This window comes from Geotrypetes seraphini, chromosome 9 (assembly GCF_902459505.1).
Source record: "Geotrypetes seraphini chromosome 9, aGeoSer1.1, whole genome shotgun sequence".
In the NCBI taxonomy this organism is placed as follows: Eukaryota; Metazoa; Chordata; class Amphibia; order Gymnophiona; family Dermophiidae; genus Geotrypetes; species Geotrypetes seraphini.
Genome location: NC_047092.1, coordinates 183,923,417 through 183,950,624, shown reverse-complemented (window position 1 = coordinate 183,950,624; position 27,208 = coordinate 183,923,417). Strand labels below are relative to the sequence as shown.

The 27,208-nt window shown below is 43.6% G+C and overlaps 1 protein-coding gene across 7 annotated transcripts in view; it reads left to right on the top strand.

Moving 5' to 3' along the window:
- LPP (LIM domain containing preferred translocation partner in lipoma) overlaps positions 1–26,979 on the top strand; it is a 715,450-nt gene extending 688,471 nt beyond the window's left edge. For all 7 annotated transcript variants that reach the window (XM_033958126.1, XM_033958131.1, XM_033958125.1 and 4 more), the window contains 3 exons: positions 15,263–15,441; positions 21,355–21,475; positions 24,716–26,979. In XM_033958126.1, the coding sequence (XP_033814017.1) occupies positions 15,263–15,441; positions 21,355–21,475; positions 24,716–24,844 (429 nt within the window). In that variant the 3' untranslated portion in view covers positions 24,845–26,979. The remainder of the gene's footprint in view (positions 1–15,262; positions 15,442–21,354; positions 21,476–24,715) is intronic.
- Positions 26,980–27,208: the final 229 nt, after the last annotated feature.

Below are 27,208 nucleotides of genomic sequence, written 5' to 3'. Positions count from 1 at the left end.
TCAGATGGACCATTGGTCCTACCCAGTATCGCTATTTTTATGTTCTAAGGGCGTTTAGACTTTTAACTGTACCCATTTATGGGTTCTTTACACATTCATTGTTGAGATAAAAATAAATGTTTTGGGAGAGAACCACATAGTCTTCCAGTTGAATGCATGTTGTACAATTTGAGGCATTAACATCTTGTTCTCCCAGAGGAGGTTATAGCGGAAGCGACCATCCTAGGATTTAAAAGCAAACTAGATGCACATCTCCTTACGAGAGGCATAGAGGGATATGGGTGACTAAAAATTACGGCAGGTATACACCTGGCTGGGCCTCCGCGTGTGCGGATCGCCGGACTTGATAGACCGAAGGTCTGATCCGGAGATGGCTCTTCTTATGTTCTTATGGGACATTATGTATGGGAAAGGGGGTCCTTGCTCCCTCACTCGGTAGCCCTGTAAGCAGCGAAGTTACATGAATATGTCTTTTTCCTGAAAGCAAAAACACTAATGAATGTCTCATCCAAGTTATGAGTTACAATAAAAAGAAGCATATGCAGAGAAATTACATTTTTGGCTCAGGCTGGTAATCTGTAATGTGAATGTTGCACTAATTACTTAAGAAAACCTTTCCAAAGCTAAATGTTTTTGATGGAATACATCAACATTCATTTTAAAAAAAGTCCAAAATATAGGAGCACTGATAATGATTTATGGCACAATCCCTGCAAGCTATTTTTCTCCATTTTCCAGGTGAGTATATGCAAGAGAGAGGGTGTGCTGGGAACTGCAAAATACACAGGCAGGCTTCAAAGCAAGAGCGGTGAAGGCTAAGGAGAAGTCAAGGGACAAACTAATTATTGAAGTGAAAAAACAAGGTTTGAAATGGGTGGTAAGAAGGCAGCTTAAACAACGTGACATAGTAACATAGTAGATGACGGCAGATAAAGACCCGGATGGTCCATCCAGTCTGCCCAACCTGATTCAATTTAAATTTTTTTTTTTTTTTCTTCTTAGCTATTTCTGGGCGAGAATCCAAAGCTTTTCCCGGTACTGTGCTTGGGTTCCAACTGCCGAAATCTCTGTTAAGACTTACTCCAGCCCATCTACACCCTCCCAGCCATTGAAGCCCTCCCCTGCCCATCCTCCTCCAAACGGCCATGCACAGACACAGACCGTACAAGTCTGCCCAGTAACTGGCCTAGTTCAATCTTTAATATTATTTTCTGATTCTAAATCTTCTGTGTTCATCCCACGCTTCTTTGAACTCAGTCACCGTTTTCCTCTCCACCACCTCTCTCGGGAGCGCATTCCAGGCATCCACCACCCTCTCCGTAAAGTAGAATTTCCTAACATTGCCCCTGAATCTACCACCCCTCAACCTCAAATTATGTCCTCTGGTTTTACCATTTTCCCTTCTCTGGAAAAGATTTTGTTCTACGTTAATACCCTTCAAGTATTTGAACGTCTGAATCATATCCCCCCTGTCCCTCCTTTCCTCTAGGGCAGGGGTGTCAAAGTCCCTCCTCGAGGGCTGTAATCCAGTCGGGTTTTCAGGATTTCCCCAATGAATATGCATTGAAAGCAGTGCATGCAAATAGATCTCATGCATATTCATTGGGGAAATCCTGAAAACCCGACTGGATTGCGGCCCTCGAGGACCGACTTTGACACCTGTGCTCTAGGGTATACATCGTGGTCTCCATCGAGGGCTATACATGTGGAGCGGCAAAAGTAAAAATAGTCTAAGCCCCTTTTTGGCCTAAGGCACTAGGCACCCACAGTAAGCAGCAGGGAAGTGGCCATTCTCAAAAAAAAAAACATCCAAAATGTGGGGTTTTTTTGAGAATGGCCTACCGGTACGTCCAGGCGTTTAATCGCTCAGATCGCCACTACGTCTGTCTTTAAGCCTTATTCCTAATGTGACCATTTATTTTTTCCCTCAAAACGGGACAGGACCATAGAAACAACCGCCCCCCCTCCCCCCCAGCGACTGCCTCCTGTTCCTGTCTTCCGGCACGGCAGAGCGGCGCACAAGGCAGGCTTGAGCTTTTCACGCGCATGCCTGGTCCCACGCTGCTCACTGAATGGCTGCTGTCAGTTCTTGTGGGACACGCAAGAACTGACAGCAGCCAATCAGTGAGCAGCGCAGGAACAGGCAAGCATGCCTTTGCCGGAAGATATCAGGACAGGAGGCAACAGCCGGGATTAAAAAAGATACCGGGGGGGAGGGGGGCCTGTATTCTCTATGGAACTTGTTTCTTCAGTGGGTCTCTGAAAACGGGACATTTCGGCGTCCCGAAGCTGTGGTTGGGGACAAGGGGACAGGCTACCTAAAAACGGAATGTGGTCACGTTACCTATTCCCAACTAAAAATTTGCCCAAGTCCCAAACACCCAAAACATGACCTTTTAGGCGTGGGAGGAACCAGTCCTTCGCCTAAAACCATGATTCTCTAACTGGTGTCTGTCATAAGCGCTGGTTAGAGAATCAAGGAACCGTTCCCCCCACCCTGCAATGATTGTGGCAGTAGGGATGCCCAGTCCATCCTACTCAAACCTGCCGCAACCCTCGCCAGCAGGAGGGATGCTCAATCTGTCTGTCAGGACTTTGCTGATTTGCTTTGACTTTTCAGATAGTCATTGTAGATACATTAATAATAATAATAATTTATTTTTATATACTGCCATACCCGAAAGTTCTAGGCAGTTCACAACAACCAAGCATAGTACATACAATGCAAATGCATACATCAAATTAAAATCTTCTGAAGATTCAGCAAAATAAAATGCTAACTATAATCTCAGGCAAGGTACTTGCATGGTTTAAAGGCTTCCTACAATCCAGAACCTACAGGGTTAAAACAAATAAAGAAAAATCAGATCCATGGTCCAACCCCTGCAGAGTTCCTCAGGGATCACCTCTTTCTCCCACACTATTCAGTATATACATAGCCTCCCTCAGCTCCTACCTAGACAATCATGGCATAACCTCATACAGCTATGCAGATGACATCATCATTCTCCTTCCCTTTGACCACCCAGAATCCACCATAATAGGCACAATACACAGAACTCTCGAAACAGTAGCAATATGGATGACAAATCACAAACTAAAACTTAACTCTGACAAAACAAAATTCATCCTCTTAGAAAACAGCAAAACTCCAGCCTTAACAAACCTAGTAATAAAATCGATATCATACCCCATTCAACCCACACTAAAACGTCTTGGAGTTCTGATCGACAGAGGCTGTACCATGCAACCTCAAATCAACAAAGTAATAAAAACATCATTCGTGACTATGAGAAACCTAAGACAAATCTGAAAATTCTTCAACATGAAACAATTCCAACTTTTGGTACAATCTCTTATCCTTGGACTAATAGACTATTGCAACATACTATACCTCCCCTGCCCAGCAACCATGATAAAGCAATTACAAACAATACAAAATACAGTCCTAAGACTCATCTACTCATTGAGAAAATATGACCACATCACAGAGGCATACCATGACTCACACTGGCTCCCAATACAAGCAAGAATACACTTCAAATTCTACTGCCTACTATACAAAGCTATTAATGGAGAAAGCCCATCCTACTGGAACAACCGACTAACTCGATCCACCTCAACCAGACACGGGAGAACCCACTCACTATTCACACACACACCAACCAAAAATGTCAAATGAAGAAAACTATATGACAATCTAATGGCCTCCAAAGCAGCAAAACTAGACAAATAAATCACCAATCTGCTGTCCTCGAACACAGACTACAAAACCTTCAAAAAAGAAATGAAAACCCTACTCTTCAAAAAACACATAAAACCTGTTTAACACGACCAGTTCCTTCCCTAACTCCACCTACCACACACTCCACCCATATCTAATCTAAAATGTTTCTAATTACCCAACATTTTGCTCCTTAAGTTCTCGACAATTCTTATGTAATGTTACAATTCTTGTAACATCCTGACAACTCTTGTGAACCGCAAGGTAATGGCGGAATAGAAATCACTAATTTAATGTAATAATAATAACTTTATTTTTTTCTATACCGCCATAATCTTGCAACTTCTAGGAGGTTTACAGTGAAAGAGAGCTGTACAATCAGCGAATTACAAGGTGAGAACAGGTAGGAAGTCACTGATGTAATATATAAGGAAATACAAACAATTAAAAATAGAATAAAAAGTTGGGTTAAGAGAATAAACAACATTAAGGACTCCTTTTACAAAGGTGTGCTAGCGTTTTTAACGCACGCACTGGATTAGCGTGCGCTAGCTGAAAATCTACCGGACGTTAAGGCCCTAAGATTCTAGCCTGTTAAATAGTTGTGTTTTTATCTGTTTCTAAAGTCAAGCTAAGAGGAAGCTTCTAAAACAATTTTTGCAAGCCATATATTCATTTTGGCCGCCTGAAAATCAAAGGTTCTCTCAAGGAACCTTTTATAATGACAGAGTTTTATTGAAGGATATGCGACAGGTGGACTCTGCGGGAGCTCTTATTAAAATAACTCAAGGTAAAAATAAATTATTAGAATTATTAAAGACTTGGTTCCCAGGACAGGTTTGCGAAGGCGTGTTTTCCACTGAGTTTAAGCAAAAAGAAGTAGGTCTGTAGATCTCCCTTAAGTTCACGCCCTCCCCCCACCATTATCTATTTTTCATGCTGTTATGCACCACAGACTATCAAAATGGAAACTGTCAAGAAAATGAGATTTTTTTTTTTGCCATCCAGATGCTTTGGTTTTCTATTGCAAACTCAGTGTTTGCTCTCAGCAGCTGCAGTGTCTACACTGAAAGTTTTTAGCAATCAGGGTCTTTGTGATTGTGTTATTCGCCTACAGGTCATGAATAATCATCAGGACCCCTGAGGAAGGCAAGGTTCTGCCGAAACACAGCCCCTGTAAATCTGATAAATCCTGTAAACCTTGAGCATACGATGGAATTGCTTTAACAATCCTGGCACAAACTTGATGTCCTCAAGAAGTTTTTTGTTTTGTTATTTAATTTTATTGTTTTTATAAGACATTTTGAGGACAACAAACGTTTGCACTAAACGTTTCCTGAACATCCAGAAACTTTTTGTGTCTTTGAGCTCTTTTTGAGACTTCATTCGTGAGTTTTACAGTTAGGTGGACTATCTTGGTTGAACTTTCTCTGTAAATGTGTAGCAAAGATGAATTTAGTAAACTATGCATTTTTGGATCCAACACATTTGGCCACCTTTTTGGAATAAAAGACAATTGTTACTCCACCCTTAACAGCTAGAAGCAGTAGCTACATCTACTTCTTTTTCCGCTACAGTTGTGCCTTGTCAATGCTTAAATTGTGGACTGGAGATAGAGTAATGATAAGTTTCTTTTTCTTGCATCTAGAAACATAGTATAGCAAATGACAGCAGATAAAGACCTGAACCATCCATCCAGTCTGCCCTTTAGTTCTACATTGCCCTGGATCGGTAGCATGGAATGGTGCTACTCTTTGGGAATTCTGCATGGAATGTTGCACTCTTTGGGGTTCCAGAATCTTGCTTTCTCTGAGATAATGGAATGTTGCTACTCTTTGAGAATTCCGCATAGAATGTTGCACTCTTTGGGGTTCCAGAATCTTGCTTACTCTGAGATAATGGAATGGTGCTACTCTTTGGGAATTCCGCATGGAATGTTGCACTCTTTGGGGTTCCGGAATCTTGCTTACTCTGAGATAATGGAATGGTGCTACTCTTTGGGAATTCTGCATGGAATGTTGCACTCTTTGGGGTTCCGGAATCTTGCTTACTCTGAGATAATGGAATGGTGCTACTCTTTGGGTTTGGGCCAGGTACTAGGGACCTGGATTGGCTACCATGAGAACGGGCTACTAGGCTTGATGGACCATTGGTCTGACCCAGTAAGGCTATTCTTATGTTATGTTCTTAGTTACATGTATAATAAATTCATAATTGAATTAAATTGTCCTTTTTTTCTTTTTGGGCCATAGACCATAAATTCCACCTGGTCCAAACTTCTGGAGTTGTTGTCAAAGCTAACTCCAGCCCATCCAACCATCTCGTCGCTTAAAGAAGGCCTCATGTTCTAAGTTACTGGAGTTCCCATCAATGTCCTCAGTCTACCCTATACCAAATTGTAATATATATGGGATGCAGACCATGCTAGTCTGCCCAGCGTCAGCCTTAGCTCTTCAATATATACCATTCATTTTCTAATTAGAGGTTTTCTGTGTTTATCCCATGCTTTTTTGAATTCCGTCACTGCTTTCCTTTCCACCATCCCTTTCGGGAAAATATTCCAGGCATCCACCACCCTCTTTGTGAAAAAGAATTACTTAATATCACTCCTAAGTCTTCCTCCCTGCAACCTCAATTCATGCCCTCTAGTTTTACCATTTTCCCTTCTCTGGAAAAAGATTTGGTCCTATATTAATACCGTTCAAGTATTTAAACATCTGTATCCTATCTCCCCTGTCCCTCCTGTTCTCCAAAGTAGACATCTTCAGGTCTTCCAGGCTCTTCTCATATCTCTTCTGGCACAAATCTCCTACCATTTTCGTTGCCTTCCTCTGGACCGCTTCAAGTCTTCTTATAACCTTCGCCAGAAACAGCCTCCAAAACTGAACGCAATACTCCCAAGTGTAACCCATTAGATTCTAAGAAATTCACTATCCTGTCCTTCAACGCTTCTATTATTTTTCCAATAACCAAAGTGAGGCATACCGGCTTGTAGTTTCCCGCTTCATCTCTGCAACCACTTATGCAAAGAGGAATCACTTCCTTTACTTTATCAAGATTATTAATGGAAAATATTTGTAAATTACTTAAAAATAAAATTAAAAAGATGATGTTTGCATGTAGTAGTTGCATAGGATAGGTTGAAAGAAGACAGTTTATTTTCTCTGGAGCTACTTTTGATTAGAAAGTTGTTTACAATTATAGGAAATGGGAAAACGTGCTTGCAGCTGTTGTCAGCTATATTCCATAACCTTCCAAACCCAAGAAAGCAGTCGACATGTATCTTTGGATCCGGTTCAGATCGCCCCAAGTTTGAGTGCTTTGTAATACCATTATCCTCTAGGATCCCATCCAACTTAATTTTACAAATGTTCCCTGAGGTAGCTAGAACATTCTGAGTCGGCAACCTGTCCCCATTACTTGATGCCTTCATCGTGATTTAATGCATAACACAATTATAAATCTCCATTTGTTTATTTACTTTGCACTTAAACTTTAAAAAAAGAAGCAGCATAAACAGCTGTCATGTAAAATATTGGTACAATCATAATATCGAAATCTTGAGCTGCTGCAGCAAATAAGCCTAAATATTCCTGTAGTCTGACTAGTTGAATTTCATTTTTCATTTATATTCTGCTTAGCCAGATAAACCAAGTCCAAGGCACACAATACAGAAAAATCATCATATTACTTCTTGAACGGAGAAACTTTAACTAGGACTTCAGCAGAACGAGATTTAGGAGTAATCATCAGTGCAGACATGAAAACTGCCAATCAAGTGGAGAAGGCTTCATCTAAGGCAAGGCAGATATTGGGTTGTATCAATAGAAGTTTCGTCAGCCGAAAGCCTGAAGTCATAATGCCGTTGTACAAGGCCATGGTGAAACCTCATCTGGAGTACTGTATGCAATTCTGGAGGCCACATTACAGTAAAGATGTGCGCAGAATTGAATCGGTTCAACGGACGGCCACCAGGATGATCTCGGGGCTCAAGGGTCTCTTGTACGAAGAGAGACTGAACAAATTGCAGCTCTACACTCTTGAGGAACGTAGGGAGAGGGGAGACATGATCGAAACATTTAAGTACCTCATGGGACGTGTCGAAGTGGAAGATGATATTTTCTTTCTCAAGGGACCCTCGGCCACAAGAGGGCACCCGCTCAAACTCAGGGGCGGAAAATTTCATGGCGACACCAGAAAGTATTTCTTCACAGAGAGAGTGGTTGATCATTGGAACAAGCTTCCAGTGCAGGTGATCGAGGCAGACAACGTGCCAGACTTTAAAAATAAATGGGATACCCATGTGGGATCCCTACGAGGGTCAAGATAAGGAAATTGGGTCATTAGGGCATAGGCAGGGGGTGGATAAGCAGAGTGGGCAGACTTGATGGGCTGTAGCCCTTTTCTGCCGTCATCTTCTATGTTTCTATGTTACAAAATAGAGAATGACATGGGGACAAATTTCCCACCCTGTCCCCGCGAGTTTTGTCTTTATCCCTGTCCCTGCCCATTCCTGTAAGCTCTAACTTAACCGCACAACCCTCGAACACTTAGGATTTTAAAGGGTTTGAGGCTTGTGCAGATGAGGACGGAGCTTAGGCATTGGTGGAATGAGGCATTATGACATCACAATCTGAGCTCTAGAATGTTGCTACTTAGGATTTTAAAGTGTCTGAGGCTTGTGCAGATGAGGACGGAGCTTAGGCATTGGTGGAATGAGGCATTATGACATCACAATCTGAGCTCTAGAATGTTGCTACTTAGGATTTGTGTTTGAGGCTTATGCGGAAGAGGACAGAGCTTGCGGGAATGGGACAGGTAAAGAACTCAATGGGATGGGAAAATGAGTTCCCGCAGGGATAGGGAAAAATTTGGCCCATCATATTATAATCACTGGAGGTCTCCCTTGCCACTTGAGGCTGTAAGAAGTGATGTGGGTGGGGTTTGAGCCGCCTGGGCCAATCAAGCCCTAAGGCCAGCCATTCAAGGGATGGCTGGCCTGCCGGACAGACGGGCTTGGCACCCGTCCATCCAGGCAATGATTTTAAGGTACAGGCGGGGGGCTGGGGGGGATCGAGGGGTTGGTGGGGGGGATCTTGCAGGTCGGTGGGGGGACTGATTGGGGGTTTGGGGGGGAAATAGTGGGAGGGGGGGCTTCAAGGGCAGGAGGGCCTGGGATCCCTCCTGCCCGTATTTTAATGGGGATGGGGGGTATGGGGTTCACCTGGCCAGGAGGGCTTGGGCTCCCTCCTGGCCCCATCATAATCGGCGGGGGGGGGGAAGGGGGGCTTGGGCTCCCTCTTGCCCCAATCGTAGTCGGGTTCACAGTGTCACCGGGGCAAGAGGGCTTGGGCTCCCTCTTGCCCGATTGTAGTCGAAGGGGATGGCTGATCGCTGCAGGAGAGATGGCTCATCTCTCCTTCAGCGATGGTGATCACCCACCCCCCTCTGAACCGCGGCACTTCAGGGTGAGGATCATCGGCAGGGGAGATGCCCTGCTGCGATGCTCACCATGAAGTGCCATGGTTCGGAGGGGGGGGGGCGATCACCATCGCTGCAGGAGAGATGAGCCATCTCTCCTGCCACAATAGTTTCAGTAGGCGGTAGGCAGGTTGCTGGGGCCGCTGAGCTGCAGCGATCAACTCAGCGGCCCCTTTTTCGGCACTTATACCTGTTTTGACTTGTTCTAAGTCAAAATGTATAAGTGCCGACTAGGCAACCTGCCTAAACTTTTGGTTATACCTACTGTATGCCTATGTCTAGGTCGGCCCACCTCCTGCCTTTTCCCCTCCTCTAAAAATGCCTCTTTTCGCTCTATGCATTTAGAGGCAGGGGAAAGGCCTAATCTAGTTAAAACCAGCTTTGATTATGGGTACTTGGACGATCAGGCTTTTTGATCGTCTAAGTACCCATTTAAGCCACATTTTAGACTTTTTTATTATGAGCCCCTTCGCCTATAGGAAGAGGAGATGCAATTGTTAAGAGCCTCAACCAATAAGGAGAGGAGGAGATAGTGGATGCTGCAGATGGGCCATTTGGCCTTTATCTGCCATCATGTTACAATGTTTCTATAACCATAAAGCTCTATGACCTCACAATGCAGGTGTAAAGAGCCTTAGCCTATAGGAAGAGGAGATGCAAATGTTAAGAGCCTTAGCCAACAGGGAGAAGAGGAGAGAGTGGATGCTCTGGATGGGCCATTTGGTCTTTATCTGCCATCATGTTTCTATGACCTCACAATGCAGGTATAAAGAGCCTTAGCCTATAGGAAGAGGAGATGCAAATGTTAAGAGCCAATAGGAAGAGGAGGAGATAGTGGATGGGCAGACTGGATGTTTTAGCTTCCGCATTTTATGGTTATCGTTATAGCCTTAGCATCCTGAGGTTCTATTTTCAAACTTACGCTGCTCCTTGTGGCGCTGGGCATGTCACTTACCCCACCTTTTCCAAAACCATAGCACTATTTTCAGTGCCGGCCACGGCGGTAATAGCACCGATGCTCATAGAATTCCTATGAGTTTTGGAACTGTTACCACCGGTGCTAAAAACCGTGCCATTACCCCAGGTACATTAGATAGACAGGGAGAAATGCTTGCGTAGCTGCATAAATTCATGTAAACAGTTCTGGAAGAACAGGATAGAAAATTGAATGAATAAAGTATACTTTATTGCTTGAAGGTCTGGTCTTTTTTGCGTTTTTTTGGTGCAGTTCATTGGCTTCTCTTTTTTTTTTTTCGTGCTGGATAAGAAATGTCACCATTTACTGTGGGCTACAAATTAGGATTACAACTAATCAGCATCTCCAGTCTATAATTTGAACCCTCAAAGTACTTATTTTGTTTGTATTTCTACTTTGCCTAATTACAACAAGTGATTCAAGAGCATAAAAATAGAAGTGCAGAGATTTTGTGCCACTAATTATATATCTAAATTCAGAGCACTTTCTTTCAGGGCTCTGTTTATTTTAAAGCAGTGGAAAATCAATATAGGTTATATCCAAGCACATCACAGCTTCCTCCGTTAGCAGAGCTTCATTTTATCTCCATTAGAATCAGAATGTCTAAGACGCATCTCCGTAGCATCCATAGTTCCTTTTGTGATGCGCATATTATGGCGTTGCGTCTCTGTTACTAACAGTTGTGTACATCTGGCAACGTAGTGATTTCAGTAGCAAGGAAGTCTCTGCTCCTTTCGGGGGCCGAACAGATGCGCAAGGAAAGATCTCATTGGAGGGACAGGATGAGGCTAAAATATGGCAAGGTTGTAACCGCAAAAACTTTATTTCCAGACTGACGGATTACAAAGAAATGTGTATTGGCACTAGATCAGTGTCTCTTAAACTTTTTTTTAGTTCCGGCTTACTAAACGGAGCAAATGTTTTTCACAGCACATTATACTTGAAATTATAAAATTGCAAAACCAACAAAAAATTAAATTTGAGTTATTTAAGCTATGTGTAGGTAATTGTAACAATGGTGAAACTAAAGTAGATAGCATAGAATTGCTAATCGATGCGACGGATGTGCTTGTCTTTGAGTGCAAATTAACTCAAAACGCGGCTCGATAGTTGACAAGCAAACATGCATTTCATCAACTGCCATCCGCAGCCGGTCTCTTTTTTGTCTATTTAATTTCCGTCAGAACTGAAAATCCAAGTTTGCAAAGATAAGAAGATCCTAATGGCGACAAAGCCTCGATTGCTTTGTTGCTCAAGTTAGGATAACTTCTGCATAAAAAAATAGAGCTACAATTACTTGTCGTTAGTTTTCAAGGACCAATTACGTGGAAAAATGATGCATGTATGGCAGTTGACAGACTCTTATACACGATGTACATGTCATCTTTTCTAGTCTATACTTATAAAGGTAATTTTTTAAAAAATAAAGTAAAATTCTGGGACACACAGTTTGAGGGCCACTGTACCATTAAACTGCTTCCTTTAAACCACATCTTCACTTGCTGTTTGCTCCCCCTGTTTTTTTTTTACCTACATCCCCTCTTCCACTGTACCCCTTTGTTATACCTACATTCTTGGATTGATCCTTTACGCAGATTGTCTTGACCTTCTTCCCTGTACCATTTTTTGCCCTGATAGTACCTATTTTCGTTGATTGTACCATTTTTTCACCGATTGTACCACTGTTCGCTGATTGTTCCTATTTTCTCTGTTTGTACCATTTTTCTCTGCCACCTATTTTCTCTGATTGTACCATTGTATCATTTTCGCTGATTGTCCAGCCCTTCTTCGTTGTAAACCGCCTCGAACTACTATGGCTTTGGCGGTATATAAGAAATAAAATTATTATTAAAATTATTATTACTAGATCCTTGGTATGTATCGCATTGGGATATAAACTTGTATCGAAAAAAAAGAAAACAAAAATCTTTTTTTTTAAATTTAATTTTTATTAATTTATAATATTTTGCAAGTGATACACTTGTTTCAGAAATACAGAACATAGAATATAAAGAAAAAGAAAATATCATCATTAGTGATAAACAAATTATTGTCTTTCTTAGACCACAAATTACCAGGGAGATCCATTAAATTTCATGGAGAAAATTAAAAGAAAACTAATAGTGCAAAGCTGACTACAACCCAATATTTCTTAAATCCAGCTGATCACAACTAATCTCCAGAGGTCTTGTTAAAAAGAAAGCATACTTAGTCCCAAGGTAACGAGCCAAACCTTTTGCTGGGGTTTGCTAACAAATAAGATGCCCCCGGTTCTTTTGGTTCCTCACACATAGAAAGAAATTATTTTCTACGGTCCTGTGTTGTCTTGGATAAATCCAGATTCTTTGTCCAGAAAAATCCTGATGCGAGTTCAGAAAACAAAAATCTTGTACTGTAACCATGGCAAACTGTTAACTGTATATTATGTACATTAATATATGACCTGTTCTGAGCTCTTTGAACATAAGAACATAAGAAGTGCTTCTGCTGGGTCAGACCAGAGGTCCATCCTGCCCAGCAGCCCGCTCAAAGACCTGTATAGTAACCCTCTATCCATACCCTCATAACCCCTTTTCCTTCAGAAAATTATCCAATCCCTTCTTGAATTCCAGTACCATACCTTGTCCTATCACGCCCTCTGGAAGCGCATTCCAGGTGTCCACCACCTGTTGGGTGAAGAAGAACTTCCTAGTGTTGGTTCTAAATCTGTCCTCTTTTAGTTTTGCCAAATGCCCTCTCGTTCTTGTAGTTGTTAAAAGTTTGAAGAATCTATCCCTCTCCACTCTATCCCCTCTAAGTCTCCTCTTCTCCAGGGAAAAGAGACCCAGCTTCTTCAATCTCTCAGCGTATGAAAGGTTTTCCATACCTTTTATCAGATGTGTCGCTCTCTTCTGGATCCTCTCGAGTATCACCATATCCTTCCTTAGGTACGGCGACCAGTATTGGATGCAGTACTCCAGATGTGGGCGCACCATCGCCCGATACAACGGCAGGATAACTTCTTTCGTTCTGGTTCTAATACCCTTCTTGATTATACCTAGCATTCTGTTCACTCTCTTAGCGGCCGCTGCGCTCTGAGCCGACGGCTTCATTGTCTTGTCGACTGTTAATCCCAAGTCCCAGAAAATGAGGGAAAGAAATAGAAAAAATTGTAAAGAAGGGGGTATGAAAAAAGCTGACAAAATTATGAGTGGGTGGAAGGATTATAGAGGGACAAGTTCTTTACCCTGTCAAACAACACGCCATGAAACTAATAACCAGCAGACTGAAAAGAAATCCTAGGGCTCGATATTCAGCCACCAACGTAAAACCCCAGAAGTTCAACGCCAGGCTACGTCCGGGTACCAGCATTGACTTTCTGGGTTTCTGGAGCAGCCCCTTCCCATCCCCCTCTTCATTGGCATTACCATGGTCTGGTTTTGGGGTGTGAGACATCTGGCTGCCAGAGACAGGTATAGCTCAATTTACGGGCTGTTGTCTACTAGTTTTAGGCCTCTCAGTGGCTCGGTCCCTCCACATGAGCTGAAATGACAGACGAGGAAAGAAACACGTAGAGTTACCCTTTTCTAAAGCAAATTGTAACGTAACTTTACATTCTTCCCCCAACTTGCCTCCTGGACTTTTATTTATTTATTTTTAAAAATGTGATACCGTCTCCCCTTCTCAATGGTTTAGATTATATTTTATTATTTTACTTTATTAACCTACTGTAGACTGTCTTGATATTTGGGTATAACAAGAAACTTGGGAACCGTTCATTCATAACCCCAATTCAAGTTCTGCATTGTTACTTTCACATTTTTCTCAACATTTCTTTGCATTTGAGGTTAAGTAGTGTATGGATGTGTCAGCTTTAACATAAGTCAAAATATATATAAGTTATATTCCAAAAACATCTATTAACTCAAAGTAGAAAACACAGACATTGCAAACAATATAATATGAAGGGTGAGCTCAAACCTCCTGTAAGGAAACTGCTGCAGAGATTTGAAGGGGACCTTCGTAGTTCGTAACACTTCTAGGTCCCCTGCCAAAAACATACAATCAGAGACTGAAGCTGGAACAAGGCACTTCTCGCTTTAGATGTAGGCACTAAAGCGCCCCAGCTGAAGATTGACGGTCTACCCTCACAGGAGAACTTAACAAAGGGGATCTTTCATTAAGGCGCACTAAAGATTAGCCCACGCCAAATGCGAAGGCATCCATTCTATTCTATGGACGCCTTAATAAAAAGACCCCAAAGTGAATCACAACCAGTGTTCATGATATCAAAACCATACCATGTTAATGTTTATCTCTTTTAAGGTTTGTTTTTATGTAAAGCAGGGGTGTCCAACCTTTTGGCTTCCCTGGGCCACATTGTTTCTGGGGCCGCACAAACGGCAAACACTAGGGGGCAGCAGAGGAAAACACTGCATCGCCCTCGACCGGGGCCAAAGGTTGGACACCCCTGATGAAAAGCTTTGCTAGCGTTTTTTTAGCTATGAGGGCTCCTTCTACTAAGCTGCGTTAGCGTTTTTAGCGCACGCAGCATTTTAGCGCGCACTAAACCCACGCTACGTGGCTAGAACTGACGCCAGCTCAATGCTGGCGTTAATGTCTAGCGCGCATGGCAATTTAGCGCGCGCATTAAAGCCCTAATGTGGCTTAGTAAAAGGAGCCCCGAGTTTTAAGACCTTTTTGTATGTCTATTTTATGATGTTTTAAGATTATCGGCCTCTTTTACAAAGCCGCACGGCAACAGCCCCGAAGCCCTTTAAATCTCTATGGGCTTCGGGGCCATTAGCGCAGCGCAGCTGCTAGCGCGGCTTTGATAACCGTTTACTTGTAAAGGGTATAAAAAATTTTTAAATAAATAATCCATACTAATGGTTTTGATATCATGAACACTGGGTGTGCTTTACTTTATTCAGTTCTCCTGCCGAGCCGCTGTGAGGGCAGATCTTCAATCGTCAGCTGGGGCGCTAGAATTACGAGACTGGTAGAAATAAGCTACTGCTGTGTTGAGCCGCTCTGTTATTTTACAAGTAAATCGGTTGCATTTTTTTATTTCACCCACTTTCTTTCGGTTTCCTTTGCAGCACTCTCTGGAGCAGTGCAGTGTCTGTACCAAGCCGATCATGGACAGAATCCTGCGAGCCACAGGCAAGGCGTACCACCCCCACTGCTTTAGCTGCGTGGTGTGTTACCGTAGCTTGGACGGCATTCCTTTCACCGTGGATGCATCTGGGCACATTCACTGCATCGAAGACTTCCATAAGTATGACTCATCATTTCTTTGACGTTTGTTCTGTTATATTTGCTTTAAATGATTGTTCTAGGAGTGTGGCTTGATCTTTATTTGAAGGGGAGCTGAAGGTGTTAATGATTCTTGGCTTCCCTTGAATTGGTGCTTTCAGGATGTTCTCACGGTGGCCAATCCAGGTCACTAGTACCTGGCCAAAACCCAAGGAGTAGCAACATTCCAGAATCCCAAAGAGTAACAAAAAATTCTAGAACCCCAATGAGTATCAAGATTCCAGGCAGAATCGCAAAGAATAGCAAGATTACGGAACCCCAAATAGTAGCGACATTCCATGCTACCGATCCAGGGCAAGCAGTGGCTTCCCCCATGTCTTTCTCAATAACAGACTATGGACTTTTCCTCCAGGAACTTGTCCAAAACTTTCTTAAAACCAGCTATGCTATCCTCTCTTCCACAACCTCTGGCATATATGGAAAAAGTAAGAAAGAATCAGGAAAGCAAAGATCCAAAAACAAAATAATGTATACACTAAAATGGGGAGAGATAGCTTTTTAAAAAATATATATTAATACATTTTTATTGAAATAATTTTCCACCTTTCATAAATCCAAAACAAAAACCCCCAAAAGGTAAAAAAAAACAAAACAACCATTGTCCAAACGATTATACAACAATATATACAGTGCCCCCACCTTTACCCAAACCCCAGGCCCTCCCCCCCCCAACTCTCTGAAATACAGAATACTCTTGAAGAACAATTTCAACTATATAAAACATATATATAGGGAAAATAGTAAAACTTGAGGTTGCAGGGAGGAAGAGTTAGGAGTGATGTTAGGAAATGTTTTTTCACGGAGAGGATGGTGGATGCCTGGAATGCCCTCCCCACGGAGGTGGTGGAGAGGAAAGCGGTGATGGAATTCAAAAAAGCGTGGGATAAACAGAGAGGATCTCTAATTAGAAAACAAATGGTATAAATTAAAGATCTAAGGCTGGTATTGGACAGTCTTGTACAGTTTGGTGATTCGGTATCGGATGGGCTGGGGAGGGCATCAATGGGAACTCTTCTAACTTGGACCATGAGGACCTTGCTGGCCAGACTTTACAGTGGACATTCTGCAAACGGCGGGATGGTTGGTTAGGCTGGAGTGAGCTTGGAAGGCAACTTCAGCAGTTGGAACCTAGGCCCAGAAATATCAAGGACGAGACAAGTTAATTTAATCATGTATTTTTCATGAGAATAACTGGATGGAACCGTTCAGGTCTTTATCTGCCGTCATTTACTATGCTACTGTGTTACTTAAAAGTTCCCCATGGGGCCACAGGAGAAAGTGTCGTTCATTCACAAATACTTCTGCATGGTGTTTACTGAGCAAGGCCCAGGAGAAGGACACAAATAGGGGTTGGCGTTGGAGTGACCTTCCTCCTGTTATTCCACTCCTTTGGAACTCCTCAAACCCTAATTCCTCCAGATCTTCCCAAAAACGGAAACTATCATTCCCTTCTACAAAAGGTATATCCCGCGCAGGAAAACTAGGAACATCTCTCCCCTTTAGAATCACAGAACTCTGGAACAACCTCACCTCCCCGCTCAGAAATTCGAACTCCCTCCAACTCTTCCGCAAACACCTGAAAACTTGACTCTTTTCAAAAATCTAACACCTCCCGATCTCTGGTACCTTGACCCCTCTCTACCCTCTTAGTTCCTTTCCTATTACCCTTCTTTTTCTGGAGTTCCTTTCTATCCTAATTCTGTAAACCGTGCCAAACTCTACGCTTGCGGAGATGGCGCGGTATACAAACCTAAGGTTTAGTTTAGTTTAGTTTTCAGAAGATATTGTCTGTGAAGAGTTTGTTAAACGAGTAGACAGGGGTCAGACAGGATACATTCAGTGGTACTGAAGGAACTTAGGGAAGTTCTGGTGGTCCAAACTGATTTCGGTCCTGAGGGTTCGAGATGGGTTGATGCACTTTTAGTTCCTCTTCAGAAAAACAGAATTAAGGAGGAAGCCGAGAACTGCAGGCCAGTTAGTCTGACCTTGGTTGTAAGTAACTTCACTGCTAACTAAAAAGAAAAATAAAGGCATACTTTTGCCAGAAATGGGTCTTGTGAGATGTATCTGATCAATTACTTTGACTGCTTAGCCAGAGCATTAAGTTAAGGGAGAGAATTAGGGACTTGGGAGTTCTGATCGACAAGTCAATGAAGCCGTCCACGCAATGTAAGGCAGTGGCGAAAACGGCGAACAGAATGCTAGGAATGATAAAGAAGGGGATCACGAACAGATCGGAGAAGATTATCTTGCCGCTGTACTGGGCCAAGGTGCGCCGTAACCTGGAGTACTGTGTCCAGCACTGGTTGCTGTACATGAAGAAAGACACGGTTCTACTCGAAAGGGTCCAGAGAAGACTGCCTAATATGGTTAAGGGGTTGGAGGAGTTGCCGTACAGTGAGAGATTGAAGAAACTGGGCCTCTTCTCCCTTGAAAAGAGGAGACTGAGAGGAGACATGATTGAAACAGTCAAGGTACTGAAGGGAATAGATAAGGACAGGTTGTTCACCCTCTCCAAGGTAGGGAGAACGAGAGGGCACTCTTTAAAGTTGAAAGGGGATAGATTCCGTACGAACGTAAGGAAGTTCTTCTTCACTCAGAGAGTGGTAGAAAGTTGGAACGCTCTTCCGGAGGCTGTTATAGGGGAAAACACCCTCCAGGGATTCAAGACAAAGTTAGACAAGTTCCTGATGAACTGGAACATACGCAGGTAGGGCTAGTCTCAAGTTAGGGCGCTGTTTTTTGACCTAAGGGCCGCCGCGTGAGCGGACTGCTGGGCACGATGGACCACTGGTCTGACCCAGCAGTGGCAACTCTTATGTTCTTAACCTGTTTGCTGTCCACCGAATATTAGCAGAGCCCTAGTTAACTCCTGGCTCTACCCCTGGATGGCCTTGCAAATAACTAGAGAGCGTCGCAGCAGTCGGAACAAATATTCCCAGCATTCTCTGGTTTCAAACGGCTTAATTTCAGCTCCCGGCCTGGTCAGTGTGGCTTAACCAAGCAGGCTGCCACACTGAATATCGACCCCAGAATATTTCACCGATATTAACTGCTTAATTAAATTGAATCTGTGGCTTTATTAATTGAGGCCTCTCTGCTTTGGGTTCAGAGTAGAAGAATGCCTTTGCTGCTCCAGACAGAATCCTTCTGTATGTAATTAAAGATAATTAAAGTTACTGAACTTTACTGCATTTTGTGAATACTTTGATTCTAACAGTCAGGACAACCCAAGGAAGGCAAAGAGCTATAATCAGAGGCATTTCCTTTCTGATACAGACACATTCCACCCCTTAATTAAAAGCGGAAATCAATGCTGACATCTGAAAGTGCACCTTGCTTTAGCTTTATCTCATAATTCATAGGGGCATCTTAATTAGAGGCCTGCGATTGAAACGCTATCCGTCTGATGGTCTGAAGCATCACAGAATAGAGACTGTGGATAAAAGTATATAAAGATACCTCTGGATCATAAGGCATCTCGGAGCTGTCTCACACTCACAGACCAGACACTAAGAGGCTGATTCTCCAAATGGCATCCCAATTGTAGGCGGCGGAAGACGCTCTGCCAATCGGGATGCACATTTTCCCGAAAAAAATTCATGCCGGGAGGACGCCTAACTAGAGTAATGGGGGAAGGGAGGAGTGGGAAGAGGTGGGGAGCAGAGAGGAGGAGGGGTTCTGGCGCTCCCCCCAACATGGCGCCCGGATGGGGGAAAGGGGGGATTTTGGATTTAGCTCATGCCTTTATATCGTCTTGCTAGTCTCACCTGAATGTCAACTTTTCTGTTTCGATGCGTGTTTTATAGACTTTTAGTGTGTGTGGGGGGGGGGGGGGGTTGTTGTATTTGCTTTGCTTTTGCAGAGGTTTCTTTTTCTGTCCTAGTAGATTTTCATTACTGTGCATCTGATTTTTTGATTTGAAGAAATGAGATCATGTTACTCCATTGGTCGCCTTTTGAGGCCAGGGTTTGGTTTAAATTTGGGATGCTCTGTTATAAAGCCATCTATGGTCAGGCACCTGGTTATTTATGAGAACAATTGATGAGAGCGGTTTGTCCACTAAGGATAACTTCATTGTTTGTGTTCCCTCCAGTACTAGGATGTCTTTGCAATAAGTTTTTGCATCGAACAAGTGCAACTGCGTATTTTGTTTGCTTCTTTGATTTCATTTATGTATTTCCGAAAACTATTAAAGACATCTCTTTTTGCAAAATTCTTAGGAAAGCAAGGACGATGATTTTTCTCTTGATGAAGCAAACCGGAAGGTATTGCGGTCTAGAAATGGATTTTAATGTCATGGAACTTATTTCCTTTTTTCTAACGGCATAGTAACATAGTAGATGACGGCAGAGAAAGACCCGAATGGTCCATCCAGTCTGCCCAACCTGATTCAATTTAAATTTTTTTAAATTTTTTCTTCTTAGCTATTTCTGGGCAAGAAGCCAAAGCAATTAAGAGGGAAGACCAGAGGCCGTTATGCTGGCTTCTCCTCTTTCTTCCTCGATCTGCTCTTCAGATGTTTCTTCGGTCTAAGTTGTTCTGATTAGGCGTAACTGGGGTACCTCATTAAAATAAAGCATCAACAATGCTGGAATTTTCCCAGTAATAAAAGGAAGGAAAATCAGAGGATGAAAACAGAGAGATGGTACCAAGCCTGTTTCTTATAAGGGAAATGGGCTACTATTACTGCTGTTTTCAGACCAAAAGATGGGTTCAGATGACAGTTTTATAACAGCGCATTGACTTTGCTTGGTAAAATACTAGTGTCATATGTCAAATATTCATTTATTTAATTTTTAATACTATTCTCCAAGGGGAGCTCAGAACATAAGAATAGCCTTACTGGGTGAGACCAAAGATCCATCAAGCCCAGTAGCCCCGTTCTCATGGTGGCCAATCCAGGTCCCTAGTACTGTATATACTCGAGTATAAACCGTGATTTCAGGGGCAAAAAATTGGCCCCCAAATGGGAGTCCCGGTTTATTTTCTTGCCAGCGTCCAGCACACACCTGCCCCCCTCCCAGACTTATTGCAGGCCTCCGCCGGGCCACCAGGCTCTGCACCCTATCCCCCCCTCCCTGCCCTGTCCATCTTACCTCCTCTGCCGCTGGAATCCCTGGTGGTCCCACGGTAGAGCGGGCAGGAGTGAGCTTTCCACGCTCCTGCTCCACTGCGGTCCCGGTTGGTCGCTGCTGCGAGTTCCAGCTTCAGCTGGCGAGCGGGAGCGTGCTTTGGCGCTGCTACTCTGCGCTGAGCAGCTTCCTGAATGGCTTTTTAGATATTAGGGACTTGACATGGGCCCTGATCTACTACTATTGCCTGCATCAGGAGTCCAAGGGATCTGACCTAGGGGCCACCTCGGGAATGGACTGCTGGTCTGACCCAGCAGTTTCTTATGGAAACTGTGCTGGTAAGAAGGTGAGACAATCTTGTGGAAAGAAAACCAAATCATTTCCTTTGACACATACAGTGATTAAATTGTGACAGTTCATTTTAATAAGGGACATCATTTTTGCATAACGAGTTTCCACGTTTGCTTTGCTTATTTGCTCATCTTCACTGTGTTTTTTTCATTGTAATCTTTTATGGAAACTGGTTCTTCTTTCCTCCCTGTGTTGCATTTCTATAAAATAACACATAGCCAAAACGTTGCCAATTTTGTGTGAACGGGTATGCCACTATTCTAACCCACCTGCAAATGCGACTGTGCCACAAAGGTCCTCCTCCGGCATTGCCAAAGTCTGCAACTTCTTGTGCCGCACGGTTCAGCATTTAAGCTTTTTTTTTTTATTTTAATGCCGTCGTTTGTTCCCTGACTTCAAAAAGAGAGGCGAAATGGATTTGATGAACATTGTGAGCTTTTCTCTTTCAGGAAATTCGCTCCTAGATGTTCAGTGTGTAAGGAAGCCATCATGCCAGCCCCAGGCCAGGAGGAGACTGTCCGCATCGTGGCCTTAGACCGCGACTTCCATGTGCAATGCTACCGCTGTGAGGTGAGAAAACGTCTCATGCCGTGACAATGTGAGTCCAGCACTTGAGAGCTCTTGAGAAGCCCGTGGCTACCCCGGAGGCTGCCTCCGCAAAGGGATCATCATTTTATGATATCATGCAAGCTGTAGCCCATTGTTTACACCTGACACTCCATAAGAGCAGCTGAAAGTATTATGTTAAAATTAAATACAGTAAAACCTTGGTTTGCGAGCATAATTCGTCCCCATAATGGAAACTCAGACGATTCGTTCCACAACCCAAAATACTATATGCTGTGATCGCTTGAGCTAGGGGTAAATTGAGTGGGCGTAAGATGCACGTATGTAGTGCGTGCTTGAACTGTGGGTAAACTGGGCGTGGCACTTTTGTTACGTTCCGCTTTTATTTCGTTCAGCCGCGCTCAGTGTAAGATTTGCGTGCTTCGGCTGCGGGTTCTGATGACGTGACGCACAAAATGTGCTCGCACTGCAAGACAACGCTCGCTTAAAGAGTTCAAATGGAATAAAATGTTTTGCTGCTCTTGCGAAACACTCACAAACCACTTTACTCGCCATCCAAGGTTTGACTCTAGAGCCCATTTCTGTGTGCAGATTATGCATTCTCCCGCTTCCGCACAGTGGCATAATAAGGGTAGGAGACGCCCGGGGCAGTGGCACCCCACCATGCCCTCCTCTCCGTGTGCCCACCCCCACTCCACACTCACGATCTCCCAACCCAACCCCCCAACCTATAAATCTTTGCCAGTGCAAGTGGCTTTTCTCCAGCATTCTCCTTGTGCCAGGTTTGGATTTCCCTCTGATGTCACATCCCGGCCCCTTGACCCGGATTCAGAGGGGAAACAGGCTGGAGCAGGCAGGAGAACTTACTCACGCTAGTGAATAGATACAGGGGGGAGGGATGGTGTGAGCGTGGCATGGTTTAGCACAGGGGTAGGGAACTCCGGTCCTCGAGAGCCGTATTCCAGTCGGGTTTTCAGGATTTCCCCAAAGAATATGCATTGAAAGCAGTGCATGCAAATAGATTTCATGCATATTCATTGGGGAAATCCTGAAAACCCGACTGGAATACGGCTCTCGAGGACCGGAGTTCCCTACCCCTGCTGTAGAATGTATTATATGCCACCAGAATCCTCAGGTATCAAAAGCCGTTTCATTGTATGGAAATTCTTTGTTGCTCAGGCTTAGTTTTAAGGCTTGGGGTTTGTCCTTATGAAATCCTTCATGCACCAACCCTCTAGGGTCCAATAGACTTAAAAATGGGGAGATGATTTTAGTTATATATATGCCTCCTTTAAAGTACCGACTGGCATCATGGGAGATGTAGTCCTTCAGAGTACCAGACTGTGACAAGAAGTGAGCTTATGTTGAACATGGGCAACTTACGGTACGGCAGCCGTGAAGATTCAGGTGAGCTGCTGAAAAGTCCAGAGGAGAGAATGAGCGTGGAATAGAGAAGTGGAATACTTAGGCTGAATTTTCAGTCTTACATGAGGTAAGAGCTTGATGGGGAAACTACTGTTACAGGTTTTATTATGGAATTAAGGAACTGTCAGTGTTCTGGGAACCTGACAAGAGGGCAGTGTGTTCGCTGTGAAAGATCCTGTGTCAAAGTCATAAGGGATGCATTCACCTGGATGTTGGGAGACAGGCAGACAAGCTGGAAGAGGTAACCTCATTGCCATTAAAAATACACCCTCATTCAAGTTGTGCCAGGGGGCTTTTATGGTGACTGGCAATGTAGCTCAGCAGGGACTGAAGGAATAACAGAGAGAGACTGAGGTCTGGAGGCAGACAGGCATAGAAGCTGACGGGAACGGCTAGATGGCAGATTAAAACCCATAGACTGATTCGAAAAGATTATTTTTCTAAGAAGGCATTGTTATTCTGTGATCAAGCTATTCAGGTCTTTCCAGACATCTATAGGACAACTGAAATGAGAAGGTAAGGTTTTGGAAATAGGGGCATCTTTTTTTTTTCCTAAAATTTCCATGTAACTGGAGGCCACATTATCGCAAGGATATGCTGAGACTGGAGTCGGTGCAGAGAATGGCCACCCGGATGGTCTCGGGACTCAAGGATCTTCCATACGAAGAACGGCTTGACAAATTACAGCTATACTCGCTCGAGGAGCGCAGACAGAGGGGAGACATGATCGAGACGTTCAAATATCTTACGGGCCGCATCGAGGCGGAGGAAGATATCTTCTTTTTCAAGGGTCCCACGACAACAAGGGGGCATCCGTGGAAAATCAGGGGCGGGAAACTACGAGGTGACACCGGGAAATTCTTTTTCACTGAAAGGGTGGTTGATCGCTGGAATAGTCTTCCACTACAGGTGATTGAGGCCAGCAGCGTGCCTGATTTTAAGGCCAAATGGGATCGGCACATGGGATCTATTCACAGGGCAAAGGTAGGGGAGGGACATTAGGGTGGACAGGCTAGATGGGCTGTGGCCCTTATCTGCCGTCTATTTCTATGTTTCTAACTGCTTGATAGATTATGAAAATAATTGCTATGTGTTCCTAGATCCTTTGCAAATAGAATTTTTCCTTGCTGGGGTGTCACCCTCGCAATGCCACTGCCACTTGCAGTCACAAGGGCTATTGGGGTAATAGACATGTGGGTCTAGTAGGTTTTGAGGGAGTTTTGGAAGGGATTATGGTGAGATGTACATCTTGCACCCTTTGTGAAGTTCACAGCAGTGCCCTCTAGGGTGTCCCACTGCTCTGTTGGCCAGTCCATCACAATGATGGCCCTTTCCACATCCAAACGGTCTGGATTTGGACATTTCCGTGATTAAAAATTGGGATATAAAGTTAGGCATCCTGAGGGTTAGCCATCCTGTTGAGCAAGATGTCTTAAGTAGGCAATTTTCAAAAAAATATACTTTTGGACATCTAGTGGTTCGGCTTTCAAAAATGGACGTTTCTGTGCTTCTGACTTTGGACATCATGCGGGAAACGTCCAAAGTTGGGCTTAGATGTCCTGTTGAAAATGTCCCTCCTAGGTTTGAGTTCGTACAGTGGAGGATCAAATCACAATGATTATGTAACTTCATTGTGCAAAAAGGGAGCTGTATGTTAATTGTTCAAGTTGATAATTAAAAGCCCAAGGTGAAGATGTAAAGAAAACATATCAATAGCAATCTTATCTGCCTGCGACAACCATGTGCTATGAGATATCCTATGTCTGCAATTGCGTTCTTGTGCAAGACGTATGTTTATACCATATTTTTTTTCTGTAGGACTGTGGCGGTCTTCTATCTGAAGGGGACAATCAGGGCTGCTACCCCCTGGATGGACACATTCTCTGCAAAACCTGCAACTCTGCCCGGATCCAAGCCCTGACGGCCAAGGCCAGCACTGACCTCTGAGCAGACAGCTCACAACCGTCACAGTTCACATGAGTCCTTTTCCGCCTGGGGCTGAGTTCTAGGAACACCCCCCTATTTATTCATATTTCCTTTAAGGCACATTGGAAGTAGGGTGTTATTCCTATAACCGAGCAGAGCACTATTTGTTTAAATATGCAGAGTATATTAAGCCTTAATTTTTACGATGTGCACAGATTCTTCAGGTTCTAGGTTGCTCCTTTCCCTTTGGTTAACTAGCTTTCTTGTACAATGTGCAACCAGGGTGTTGCATGAGTGTATTCAGTTATTCATAGGACAGTATGAACTAAAGCTTTGTGCTTTCTCAACCACTCTTGGTTTTCTAATTCTGGGAATTGCAGACCTCTTACAACTTTGCATCCCACGATACTGCGATGGGTGTTAGGAAAACAGAAATGGCCCCACATGATACCAGCCACCTTGACTGCATTGGCAGGGCTGTTAAGAATCTGTTTATAAACACATAGCTTGTGAAGGCCACTGACTCTAAATGTGCCTACTTGCTAAATCACCAGGGCAAACAGGCATAAAATATGTGAATTATCTTAAAGAAAATCCTATGTCCTTATGTTATATGCCATTCTGTATTGGTTGGCCATTTAGGTGTGCAATTATGGGTGTGGATTGCATGTAAGGTAATTGGCTAAATTGATGAAAATCAGTAATTGGCCTTATCAAGCACCAATTGGTGAAGTCTAAAGGGGGCTTGGCCAAGGGAGAGACATGGACAGGTAACGGGAATTCACAGAGGTATAAAATACTTCCATTTCTGTGCCTAACTGACAGTAGTTAGCTGAGAGCATATATACCAGGTTTTGGCAGGCGTAAATGCTTTCACCTAAAGTTAAGTATGAAAATGACAAGCTGGTTTTGCACAGGGAACGGCCTTCATGGAATTCATGCTTAGTGCACACAATCACGGCGCCCAATGTGGGGTACCCTGTCCTGATTCTACCCCTGTATGTACAATATAGAAGTGAATGCAATGCACGCATGCCCACGCACAAACACACCAAAGAACATGAGTTCCTGAATGCAGTATCCTATCAATGTCACAGACAAATTGGGAACTATTGTACCAAAAGTTTGAGTTGTGTTTTGCATTATCACCTCTGTTATTCACAGAAACACATCTAATAACATTGACACTAGATAACATGCCTCTGCAATACACACTTGAATGATAAAGCCTATCGTGCCTTTGAAGCTCTGTGCTATAACTTGGTGCCTAAATGTTCTAATGTATTATGGCAAAGGGGGCATTCCCTTGGAGGGGGGGCATTCCCATGGGAGGAGCATGGGTGGCTCATGGCTGTTCTGACTATTTAAGCTTGTACTTTATTGAATACTGTCAGGCGTCTGCTGTATTTAGTTGCTCAAATTTAGAGCTTCCATAGAGCAGGCGTAACTGGTGGCCATATTTATACCAACTTTTACCTCGTACCTAAAAGTTAGGCATGCTGGTACCGGAATATGCTAGTATTCTGTAGAGGAACCAAGGCTCCAAAGTCGAGGTGCTCAGTTGTAGAATAGCTCCGCAATGATTTTAGATCCGGGTTTCCCAACGGTGGTCCATCGAGGGCCGCAATCCAGTCGGGTTTTCAGGATCTCCCCAATGAATTTGCACAAGATCAGTTTGCACGCACTGCTTCCATCGTATGCAAATAGATCTCATGTATATTCATTTGGGAAATCCTGAAGACCCGACCCAAGGGCGAGGGTCGAGGTTGGATGTCTCTGTTCTATGATGGCCATTTCCTAGTGCTGCTGAAGTCGAGTGACACTAATAGAACCTTAGCCGACCTAAAGGAAGTTGACTGTCTTGTTTTTTTCATCAGCACTCCTGCACTAAACGAGCCCGAATTTGCTCAGATGTTGCTGAGAAGGTATCACCTCTGTCGCGGAAGGGTCTCCATTCAAGTGCCTTTATTTAGTGAGCATTGTTGTCTCTATGTCTTGGAATAGAGACATAACCATGCCTTTAGCTTTTCTCTATTTAAATAGAAACATAGAAGATGACAGCAGAAAAGGGCTACAGCCCATCAAGTCTGCCCACTCTGCTTACCCACCCCCTGTCTATGCCCTAATGACCCAATTTCCATATCTTGACCCTCGTAGGGATCCCACATGGGTATCCCATTTATTCTTAAAGTCTGGCACGCTGTCTGCCTCGATCACCTGCACTGGAAGCTTGTTCCAATGATCAACCACTCTCTCTGTGAAGAAATACTTTCTGGTGTCGCCATGAAATTTTCCGCCCCTGAGTTTGAGCGGGTGCCCTCTTGTGGCCGAGGGTTCCTTGAGAAAGAAAATATCATCTTCCACTTCGACACGTCCCGTGAGGTA